General features: G+C 37.3%; 1 protein-coding gene across 4 annotated transcripts in view; it reads right to left on the bottom strand.

Moving 5' to 3' along the window:
- The window catches only part of Ptpra (protein tyrosine phosphatase receptor type A), a 140,540-nt gene that overhangs the window by 20,381 nt on the left and 107,652 nt on the right, over positions 1 to 12,507 (bottom strand). For 3 of the 4 annotated variants that reach the window (XM_047538843.1, XM_047538844.1, XM_047538845.1), the window contains 3 exons: positions 5,300 to 5,390; positions 4,047 to 4,123; positions 367 to 403 (listed from right to left, as the gene is read on the bottom strand). In XM_047538843.1, the coding sequence (XP_047394799.1) occupies positions 367 to 403; positions 4,047 to 4,123; positions 5,300 to 5,390 (205 nt within the window). Of the gene's footprint in view, positions 1 to 366; positions 404 to 4,046; positions 4,124 to 5,299; positions 5,391 to 9,572; positions 9,667 to 12,507 lie in introns of all 4 variants that reach the window. The other variant, XM_047538846.1, reaches the window with a different exon arrangement.

The following is a 12,507-nucleotide window of genomic DNA, read 5'->3' as shown; positions in this document are numbered from 1 at the left end:
AGTCCCTTTAAATTTTTGACACAGGGTCTCACTAAGTTGCTGAGGGCCTCGCTAGGTTACCCATGCTGGCCCTGAACTTGTGATCCTCTTGCCTCAGCCTCCCAAGTTGCTGGGATTATAGGCAAGCATCACAGTACCTGAGCAAAAGGACCACTTTTAAAGATCCCTGAATACTGTAAGTCATCAAGATGAAAGCCCTTAGTTGTAAACCTGTGAGGTGGATTTCATTTCTTTTAGATAGTAATAAAATTACGAGAAAAGCTATTGCATTCTTGCTATTCCATTTAGTATTTGGGGTAGGGGAAACCCCAAATCCACTATGGGATCACAGTTAAGACCAAGAACAAAATGTTGTCATTACTTTACCTTGTGCAGCAATGAATTTGTTCTTTTCTTGGTAGCCCTGGGGAGGTGGAGGGAGAATAAAGTAAGAACAGAAAGTTGATAGCAATGAAATTTTCCAGTCTAACTCTGATCCAGTTAACAAGGCCTTCCTTGTGAAAAGGTCCAGGCAATTAACGAGACTTTCCATTACAGAAATTCCCAAGAGATTAGCTTTGGGAATTTAAAAAAAAAAAAAAAAAAGATTATAAACTGCAAACAGTCTAAGCAGTCTTCAAAGAATTATTAGTGAATACTGGCATAAGAATGTTCAAATAACAATTCCTAGACTAGACTACATTTCTTTTTAATTTATTTTTATTGTAAACAAATGGGATACATGTTGCTTCTGTTTGTACATGGAGTATCAGCATATCATTTGCATAATCATACATTTACATAGGTAATGATGTTTGATTCATTCTGTTATTTTTTCCTTCCCCCCCACCCCTCCCACTCCTCTTTTCCCTCTATACAGTCCCTCCTTCCTCCATTCTTGCCCCTCTCCCACTCCCCATTACGTGTCATCATCCGCTTATCAGCGAGATCATTTGTCTTTTGGATTTTTGAGATTGGCTTATCTCACTTAACATGATATTCTCCAATTTCATCCATTTGCCTGCAAATGCCATAATTTTATCATTCTTTATGGCTGAGTAATATTCCATTGTATATATATATATATACCACAGTTTCTTTATCCATTCATCAATTGAAGGACATCTAGGTTGGTTCCACAGTCTGGCTATTGTGAATTGAGCAGCTATGAACATTGATGTGGCTGTATCTCTGTAGTATGCTGATTTTAGGTCCTTTGGGTATAGGCCAAGGAGTGGGATAGCTGGGTCAAAAGGCAGGTCCATTCCAAGTTTTCTAAGGAATCTCCAAACTGCTTTCCAGAGTGGCTGCACTAATTTGCAGCCCCACCAGCAATGTATGAGTGTACCTTTTTCCCCACATCCTCTCCAACACCTATTGTTGCTTGTATTCTTCATAATCACCATTCTAATTGGGGTGAGATGGAATCTTAGTGTAGTTTTCATTTGCATTTCTCTTATTACTAAAGATGGTGAACATTTTTTCATATTTTTGTTGATTGCTTGTAGGTCTTCTTCTGTGAAGCATCTGTTCATATCCTTAGCCCATTCGTTGACTGGGTTATTTGTGTTCTTCGTGTAGAGTGTTTTGAGTTCTTTATATATTCTGGAAAGTAGTGCTCTATGTGAAGTATGAGTGGCAAAGATATTCTCACACTCTGTAGGCGCTCTCTTCGCATTGCTGATAGTTTCCTTTGCTGAGAGAAAGCTATTTAGTTTGAATCTATCCCAGTTGTTGATTCTTGCTTTTATTTCTTGTGCTATGGGAGTCCTGTTAAGGAAGTCTGATCCTAAGCCAACAAGTTGAAGATTTGGACCTACTTTTTCTTCTATAAGATGCAGGGTCTCTGGTCTGATTTCAAGGTCCTTGATCCATTGTGAGTTGATTTTTGTGCAGGGCGAGAGATAGGGGTTTCGTTTCATTCTGTTGCATATGGATTTCCAGTTTTCCCAGCACCATTTGTTAAAGAGGCTATCTTTTCTCCATTGTATATTTTTGGCACCTTTGTCTTGTATGAGAAAATTGTATTTATTTGGGTTTGTGTCCGTGTCCTCTATTCTGTAACATTGATCTACCTGTCTATTTTGGTGCCAATACCATGCCATTTTTGTTACTGTTGTTTTGTAGTATAGTTGAAGTTCTGGTATTGTGATACCCCCTGTTTCATTCTTCCTGCTAAGGATTGCTTTAGCTATTCTGGGTTTCTTATTCTTCCAAATGAATTTCATGATTGATTGCTCTATTTCTGTAAGGCACATCATTGGGATTTTAATTGGAATTGCATTGAATCTGTATAGCACTTTTGGTAGTATGGCCATTTTGACAATATTAATTCTGCCTATCCAAGAACATGGGAGATCTTTCCATCTTCTAAGGTCTTCCTCAATTTCTTTCTTCAATGTTTTATAGTTTTCATTGTAGAGATCTTTTACCTCTTTGGTTAGATTGATTCCCAAGTATTTTTTTTTTTTGAGGCTATTGCAAATGGAGTTGTTTTCCTCATTTCCCTTTCAGATGTTTCGTCGTTTGCATAAAAAATGCTTTAGATTTATGCGTGTTGATTTTATAGCCTGCTATTTTGCTGAATTCATTGATGAGGTCTAGAAGTTTTCTGGAGGAGTTTTTTGGATCCTCTAAATATAGAATCATGTCATCAGCAAATAGTGACAGCTTAAGTTCCTCTTTTCCTATTCGTATCCCTTTAATTTCTTTAGTCTGTGTAACTGCTCTGGCTAGAGTTTCGAGGACAATGTTGAATAGAAGTGGTGAAAGAGGACATCCCTGTCTTGTTCCCGTTTTTAAAGGGAATGTTAAAGTTTTTCTCCATTTAGAATGATGTTGGCCATGGGTTTAGCATAATAGACTATATTTCTGATGTTTGATCAGCAGCCTATAATGTATGTTTTAGTGTTACTGGTTAAGAACACTCTAAGACAGAAGCATATGAGGTAATTGCAGGGATGAACCTGGGCTTACCCTGAGAAGGACAAAGGGTTATTTATTTCTTTAGATCCCACTATATTGCTCAGGCTAGTCTCAAACTCCTGGGCTCAAGTAAAGCTTTCACCTCAGCCTTCCAAGTAGCTGAGACTAGATTCATGCCACCACACCTAGCTTATTATTATTATTTTTTTAGGATGTTTTACCCAAATGCAAAAACTTTCTAGGAATATTCTGTGGGTATGGTGGAACAGCTTCAAGTGTTTTGAAAGTAAGTTTCCTAACAATAGGCAGTGGGAGACAAGAAGCAAATGAGCCTCGGAGGTCAGTCAACAGATAAGGAACCTTTGAAAAACTATAACTGGCATTAGCTTTCTTTATTTCTTTCTTTTCCTTTTTTTTTTTTTTTTTTTTTTTTTTTTTTTTTTTTTTTTTGTGTGTGTGTGTGTGTGTGGCTGGGGATTGAACCCAGGGCCTTGTGCATGTGAGGCAAGCACTCTACCAACTGAGCTATATCCCCAGCCCCTAATTTTCTTTTTCCAGTCTTTATTGTTCCAGTTATACAACTTTTCAACCTAATAACTTACATACATGTGGTATTCACTTGAGAAGTCACAGGAAAGTAAAAAAATCATTCAAGGACTGTGAATCACCCTCTTCCCCATTCAGAAAGCAATACAATGGGCAGTGAATGAGGAAGTTCTGATGGGATGCCAGGTCACACCAAGGTAATGATGTGAAGTAAAAGTCTACAAGGCAGTGGCCAAATAGAAGAGGCCTAAATCTGAGAAGCCATTTCCTAATCCAGTTCAAACAAGGGCAGCACAGAACTGCTTCTGAATACAGAAGGAGAAAGCATGAGAACTCAGAGATGGACATGTTTAGAGTCAGCAACAAGAAACCTGTTAAAATTTTTACTGAGAAGAATTTAAGTGTTGGCAAATCTTTCTAATCATTGGAAGATGGAAACTGAGATGTATTTTAAACTATTCAATCTTTTCAAAAATCAGACTTGGGGAAAACTTGAAATGGCAAGTATCCCTCCTCACATACAGCTGGGAAAGAACCAACAGATGGTAAACAAAGATCTTTCAGGAAGATAAATGAGAAAAACACAAGTTTCTTACATTGATGAACGAAGCATTGATGTAATCAGAATCCGGAACCCCTTCAACAGGTGTCAGGTGGACTCTAGAGTGGTCATCTAGGAAGAATCCAACAATTACTAGACCAGTAAAACCAATTTTATTTCTCACTGTTCCTGATGCAATTGTTTAGGTCAGCTGAGACATCTGCAGTCCTATGTGTACTGAAATACTGATGTATAAAGATGTCTGTCGTTCTAACACTATTTTTAATATCCCAAATTTGGAAAAACAATTATCATCAGTGGAATTTATATGCACACATACCCACGGTATAAAATACTAACCAATTGATAAAAGGGAAATTGTTTAACAGATTAACTGATAATATATAACATTAAAAAAAAAAAAAAAAAAGAAAGGGGGTTGGGGATGTGGCTCAGTGGTAGAGCATTTGCCTAGTGTACAGGAAGACCTGAGTTTAATCTCCAGCACTGTCCAAAAACAAACAAACAAACAAACAAACAAAAAAACCCCTCAATGTGTACAATATTTTAAAAATACATGATAAATACACTTCTGTTTATATACAAATAAGTAGACAAATAAAATGTAAGTGGCTGTAAATGTCTAGTAGAGTAGTCTTAATATTTTTGGTCCCATATGTTAACAATAAAAATTTGAGCATGCATCTCTAACATATGTTCATTTATTGATAAATCATGCATAAAAGCTAATATAATTATGTACCCTAAAATTTAAAAATTTTAAAAGCACGCTAAAATTTTTTAAGAGCATGCTAAAATTTAAAGATTTTTAAAGTATGAAATTTAACAAAGGAAATATAAAATGAAGTTCAAACATCTTCCTCTTACACATGCCTGGATTATGCATGTTCCATTCTAGAGACCACTGGCCTACAAAAATATCTGTTAGATGGTAGATCATGATGAGCAAAGGCTAACACTGAGACAGGGTCATGAAGAACTCTGTATTGGAATTTCTTTCAATGAGCATTACAATAAAACAATACCCCAATAACCCACTTCGTGTCTGGTCCTATTAAACTGCTCTCTCTGGCCTCCTAAAACTTTAGGTCTGCAAAAAAATCTTGACCAACCAGTCTAAGTGACCCTGTGGGGTGGCAAGAGAAGTCATGTAATGAATCTTTCAGCCCAAAGTCTTGACCCTAGTCTAGTTATCACCCTCCTGTGATTGTTTCCATTCTCAGAAAATATGGTCAGAGATGTAATTTCAGGTTATAATCCCCCCCACCAAACCCTACAAACACTCACAAGGCAAGATGTTTACATATCGATTTTTTTCCTTGTTTTCCTCTTTGGAGGCAGCCTCACAGGTGGCCTGGATAGGACAAGCAGGGAGAGCCTGAAAGGTTGAGAGAAATTCAAGGAGTAATTAACAGGGATAAACACCAAACATGCAGGTTCTCACCAAACCCTGACCTGGCAGCAAGTTTTACCTTTAATTTGGGGATGAGGCATAGACACAGGTGAATACTTGCAGTCTAACAGAGAGAATGCACCTCTCCCCTAAACAACTGCAAGCCCCTTAGAATTTAAAACCAAGAATCCCCAGGAGGCTAAGTGCCATTCCTACTACTATAAGCACAGCATACTCTTTCTGTGATACTATTTGATTAGGGCCTGATACAATGCTGAGTCAAAATAAACCACCCTTATAATAGTAGTGGGGTACATAACAGAAAAAATGGGCCATTCATCCCCATGGTAAACATGCAGAGATGACATGCATCTCAGTGAACCCAAATAGGAAGGCTGATTTAGGCATTCTCTAGGGTTCTCATAGATGGACATAGCACCCCATCCTATGGCATCATGAAGCAAGAAAGCAAGGACTAGTTGGTGAGAGGGTGGGCATTCACATGGATGCAGCAGCTTGGAAGTAAGAGTTGGGCAGAATGACTTTGAATGTTGCAGCAGTTTTAGAGCAAATGTAAATTAGCTAGCACAGGTATGTGGGCAAGCATAAAATGTTTTGATGTGAGACAGCTTAGGCTGTATCAGCTTAAGCAAGCCTGTTAACCTTTCTAGGCCCAAGTTTCTTCATTTGTGACCCTGGGATAATTATCCTGCCACAGGAATAAATGAGATAATCTTACATGTGGCATAAAATAAGCATCCAATAAAAGAGTTTTATGAGAGCAGGAAGCTAACTTTTATTCAAATCGTTCTCTTCTTGTGTTCTATATATTTAAAACTAAGGAAAAAAAAAAGGGAAAATAGTTTTAAATTCCAATCTAAATTCCAACTTTTCTGATAAGTGATTTGAAAGTATGTTTTATGAGCCTTGGAGAGTCATAACCTTTTGACCTAGTAACTTTACTTCTAAGAATCTAATCTAAGGAAATAAAAATCTCTATGTTCAAATCATTTACTTCATCATTATTCAGAATAACCCAAAACTGAGAACAACCTTAGTATTCAGCAGTAGGGGAACAGTTTAGTAAATTATGGTTCACATATTGTTTTCTTTCATTCTTTTAACAAATACATACTGTGTACCTATTAGGCTAGGTACAGAGCAACCAGTAGTGGATCAAACATACACACAGTTCTTACCCTCATGGACAATACAAACTTGTGGGTAAAAGACAGACATTAAACAGATAAAACAAATAAATATATAATTATATATCATGATAAATGCTATGAAAGAACAGAATACTATTAGAGATAAAGTATCAGAAAGGGCCAAATTTAGGTTAAGGGTAGGTAGGTGTTCATGAGAAAGGATGAGTGTGGAAGATAGTATTTCAGGCACAGAGAACAGTACTTGAGAGGACCCAGAGGTAGGAGAAGCCTTGCCTGAGTGAGGAACTGAAAGGTCAGTGAAAGAGGCAGATAGTAGGTGAGGTTGGTGGGGATAACAGGAGGAAGTGGGAGATGAGTTTAAGGTCAGATTATTCATTTACATGTAGATCTGTGAAGAGAGTTTGGATTTTAAGTGTGTGAGGAAACTACTGAAGGTTTAAAAAATGTGATTCAATTTACATTAAAGACACTCTGCTACATGGAAAATAACGGTGTAGAGAGGCAAGAATTGAAGCAAGAAGTGGAGGCAGGGAGAGAGAACAGGGAGACGGAATCATTTAAGGTATACACTAGAGGTAGAATTACTAGATTTGGTGATGGAAGGAAGGTTGCCTGGGTAGAGAAAGCCAGGAATGAAAAATGACTCTCAGATTTCTGGCTTTATTTAAAAAATAAAATAAAATAAAGAAAATTTCAGCCCAATGGGAACCAATTTTGCCAGATGAAAGCAAGTGCTTTAAGAAGGAACAAATATAACCACCATGAGAGCAGTAGAAAAAATTAAACTGAAAGACCCCAAAATAAGGGGAATTAGGGTCTCATAATCTATCTGCCTTCAACAACTCAAGGGATTTTCTTTTCAGAGTTACAACTCTGGAAATTATGCATGTCATTTTACCAAAGGAGCAATTCCCTTTGACCCAATTCTGTCAATACATGAAAGACAGAATTTCCTGGGCTGGGCTCTTGCACATGGAACAGAGACCATACTTTAGACTGGAATTTCCTATTTCACCCCCAGTTTGCCTTCTCTTCCTTTTCATAGAAGAGATTTCTATCCTGGTTCAAAGCAGGATGAAACACCATTTTTTAAGCCCTCAGTACCAGTACGGAGGCATACTCTCTAAAATTCCTGTATATCCCTTCTCTGAAGTGATATAATACAGAGACAGTAAGAGCAAGACTCTCTAAAATAGTCTTGGATACAGAAGGGTCAGGATAACAATGACCATCATCTCACAATCCTATTGGAATCCCTTGCTCCACCAGTCACGATGAAGAAAAACTAGGTCTTCAGGTGGGTTCAGGTTCCTAAGAGGAGAGTTAGGAAGAAACAGGAACCATTGTTTAGCACGAGAAAAGACAGGGCTTGCCTTGGAGAACACGATGTTAGCTGCAAAGATTCAGGCTGAAGAGACTAAGCTGGGAATGAAAATAAGGGGAAACCTACTGGCTTTTAGTTTCTACTTTTAAAAACCTAGCCCACACAGGTAGGGAAGGAGCAGCTGAACCACAAGCCTACAAGGTGTTACATTCTCTGAACAGTAGGTGGCCATCAAGCACCATTTCATCTCTTACTCAAGCCTTAACTAGAACCAAGTCCTCATTTTTTAAAAACAGGCCAGTTTTTAAAAAAATCGCTTTTCTAATTTACTTATTTTTAAAAAGCATGCCTATCATTCAGTTTAACTTAGAAGTTATCTTTGGGTTCCTCCTATGTCCTCTTCCTTCCCCACTTTAAGGTAAACTTGGAATTATGTGTTTATCATTACACTGTTTCAACATCTGTGTACCCCATATATTCTGCCTCCTTAAACAATATATTACTATTGTTCAGTCTATTTTCTTATAAAAATAGAATGATAATTAAGTAGTGACTTGCTTTTTTCCCTTTGCTCAACGTCATGTTAAGATTTGTCCAGGTTGTTATGTGCAGCTGAATTTCATTCCCTTTACTTTGTAGTACTCCATTTTGAAACCACACCAAAATTTATTATTCTGTCCTACTGATGAATATTTGGGTTGTTAACAGTTAACAAACAGTCCTGCTCTAAGCATGAATTTTTATGTTTCTTGTGCAAGGATTTAAGAATTTTGGGTATGAGTTATCTTAACCTTAACAGATAAGGCCAGATTGTTTCTCACTGTAGTTGTACCAATGTATACTCCCACCAGCAATGTGAAGTGGTCCTATTGTTGTGTCTTCATCAATATTTGCTATGGTCAGAAATTTATTAAACACAGCTTTAATTTATATTTCTCTGATTATTAAGGGTCATCATCTTTCCTTGGTTTATTGGTCAACCAAGTACCGAGTCCAGAGTTTTCCCCACCATTCTACTGGATTATTTTCTTAATAATTTGTAGGAATCCTTTATATATTCTGGATACTTACTCATCCTTTTACCAAGTTTGTGGCTCGCCCTCTCATTTTCTTTATGGTATCTATTTATCAACAGAATTTTTGAAACCTCATATAGACAGATTCATCAAATTTTCCCTTTATCAACATTTTTTGGCAGTGTGGGGAACAAACCCAGAGTCTCGAAGATGCTAGGCAAGTGCTCTACCTGATATGTACCTCTCAACCTCCTTTAGCCACATTTTAAGGCTTAAGAAATTCTTTCCTACTGTAAGGTCATATTTTCCTACATTATGGTGTCTATATTTTCTAATCCTGTCCTTTAAATCTCAGTGTTTATACAAACTGGGATCAGTGTGTCTAGTATGAGACAAACATTCCATTTCATATACTCCCAGAGGACTGCCCAAATGTCCCAGCACTATTTACTGTAAAGTCCATCCTTTCCCCAACCAAGACAGCAGCAGCATTTCTTTAGTCATAAATAGGTTTCCAATTACACATGGATCTGCTTCTGGGCTCTCTCTTTTATTCCACTGGCCAATCAGGTCTATCCCAGCGCCAATATAAAACTGTCTTACTTATTAAAATTTTATAATAACTCTTTATATCTGGTAAGGCAGGTCTCCTCACCTTGTTCTTCTTCTTCGGGAATGTCTTGGCTATTCTTGGATCTTTTCTCCTCCATATAAATTTTAGAATCAGCTTGTCAAGTTCCACAAAAAACCTGTTGGGATTTTTATTGGAATTGCATTGAATCTATGCATCAGTTGGGGAGAATTGACATCTTTACAATATTGAGCCTTCTAATCCATTTATCCTATCTCTTCACTAATTTAAGCCATTTTCCTTTAATGTCTTCAAACATTTTTATAATTTTCTCTAAAGCTTTTATAAATATTTCATTAAATTTATGTCTAAGCACTTTACATTTCAGATGCTATTGCAAATGGTATATTTTTAAAGATTATTAGACTTTTTCTTTTTGTAGTCTAAGCATAGAAATGCATTAATTTTTTCATGCTGCTTCTGTATCCAGAACCTTGCTAAAATAATTCTAATAATTTATCTGGTGAGTCTTTAGACTTTTCTGAATAGTCTGAGTGAAAAAGTCCTATTTTGTCTCCACCTTTGCAATTCTCACACCTTTCATTTCTTTTCTTCCTTTGCTGTGCTACCTAGAATCTCCAGAACATAATGACTCTCATTCAGTTTTAGGTTTGAATCCACTTTCACATACTGTCCCCTAATCAAACACTCTGCAGTGATGGGAAATTTACTATCTTTCAAGGTAGTTCTTAAAACAGTTCTATTTAAAAGAACACAATATCCAGACACACAAATGCTTCTGAATTTCTCTTTTTGAATTTTGCACTAAGTAGTGTAAACTTAGATATCAGCTGGTGATTTCTCTGCCCCTTGCAAAATTGGAACCCCCACAACCTTCCTGGAACATTGAGTTCCAAAGCCCTTGTCACAGTTGTTGCTAGTTCCCATGGGACTTTAGCTCTGATTCATTTATTTCCAGACAACTTATCAAGGTAGAGGCTCTTTTGTTCCCATCTAAACTTAAACATCCCCCTCAGTCCCATTAATAGATGACACACACAGGCCTTCTTCACCTAGTAACCAACAAATGAAACTGTAACTCCAGATATGGGTCCTGAGGAAGGAAGTCAGGCTCACCACACACAGATACTGGTTCCACCTCTTTCCTCTCTTTTCTCTCCCCTAGTCCTTTCCTCTCAGGAGCTCCCACATTTTATCTTTTTTTCCTTTTCTTCTTAAATCCTCAGCATACCTTAGGGACCTCAGTGGCTTTTCAAAGTGTTTTTATTAAACAAATTCAGTGCTTTCTCCTAAGACAAATGCTGGTGAACAAAACAGTTCCAGCTTGCAACTAAAATGAAAGCCACAGCCTGGAACTTCCAACAACCATGGTGGGGATTCACGGAAATGCTACAGTCTCCTTTCAGCCTGTCAGATATCTGAAAACAGTTGTCATATGGTATTCAGACTGTTCCTTTCAGCTGTTCGCTCCTGTGCTACAGTTTCACTCCAGAACAAAAAACCATTTGGTGATATGACTTTTCATAGTGACTTGATCGTAAGTCTTATGGCACAGTTCAAACGAAGGACAGCAACTTCTTCATTCAACAGGCTATATGTTCACCAATGCATATTACAGTTATTTAGCTTTATTTCTTATATTAAAAAAAAAAAAAAGAGTGGGAATGGGCCAATACAGGCTTGAAATCCCAAAGACTCGGTAGGCTGAGGCAGGAGGATCACAAATTCAAGGTCTGCCTGGGCAACTTAGCAAAACCCTGTCTCAAATTTAAAAACATAACAAAAAGAGCTGGGAATATAGTTCAGTGATTTGAGTATTTGCCTAGCACATGTGATGACCTGGGTTCCATCCCAAATACTGGGGAAAAAAATTAAATAAAGCTACCTTATGAAAGGTAGCCACTGGTTAACAGTTCATAATTTCTTCCATACTTTAAAAAAAATGCATTAATATACCTGAGTACCCACAGGTATTCATAGACAGTTTTAAAAACAAAAATGGGAATACACTATCATATTCATCTATTATGTGTTTTCTCACATAATGTCTTTCTATGACAACACATTTCATGACAGTGTAGAATTTCATAATGGACATATGAAAACATTTTGCCATTTGGTTATTTGGTAAGTATTTCTTCTGTAAACAATGCTGTAATGAACACCCTTTTACAAATACATATTTGGGCACGTGAAAGTTTTTCTGTTACAGAGTCTCAGAGGCTAGATAACATAAGATTTAAATTTTGATTGACAGTGCCAAATCAAACTCCCAATTCTACACCAATTTAAACTGTCTCCCCTACCCATGTAGAAGAATATCTGCAATCCCCTTCTTTTGCCTATACTTGATATCAATCTTTTCAAAATTTCAAATCTGATAGGCCCAAAATGTTTAGCTTTAATCTCTACTTCCCTGATTACTAGATATAGTTGGTGTTCCTTCTGTATGTTTATAGACCATTTATATTTCTTCTGTGAACTGCACATTTTCCAATAAATTATTTATCTTTTTCTCACAGGCTGCAGAAGCGCTTTACATATTAAAGAAAGTTCTATGTCTACCTCTGGCAAATAGATTCTCTCAGCGGGCTATTTTATGGCATCATTTGTCATAGAGATGTTCAACATTCATTCATTCATTTCACAGTACTATGGAATGAAACTAGGGGCACTCTACCACTAAGCTTCATTCCCAGTCCTTTTATTTTGAGTCAGGGTCTCACAAAGTTGCCCAGGCTGGCCTGTAGATGCTGGGTTCCATCTCCAAGGTGACACAACACACACACACGCACACTAATTGGTGCATTTGCCCTGTGGGCTGTTTTTCCTCTTCCCTCCCTTGACTGACTGGTCCAAATAGTCTCATCTGACCCAATTAGATTCTCCTTCCCAGGTTCTGAAAACTAGAAAGAAGCAGGGGCTTCGTTGGAAGGGTCTCAGAGCCATCATGGCAGGGTGTACTCTGACAAAGGCTTGGTACTTTAACTCATCTTTT

This window comes from Sciurus carolinensis, chromosome 2 (assembly GCF_902686445.1).
Source record: "Sciurus carolinensis chromosome 2, mSciCar1.2, whole genome shotgun sequence".
NCBI classification, from domain to species: Eukaryota; Metazoa; Chordata; class Mammalia; order Rodentia; family Sciuridae; genus Sciurus; species Sciurus carolinensis.
Note: the sequence above shows the minus strand (reverse complement) of the source record. Positions and strands in the feature narration are given on the sequence as shown.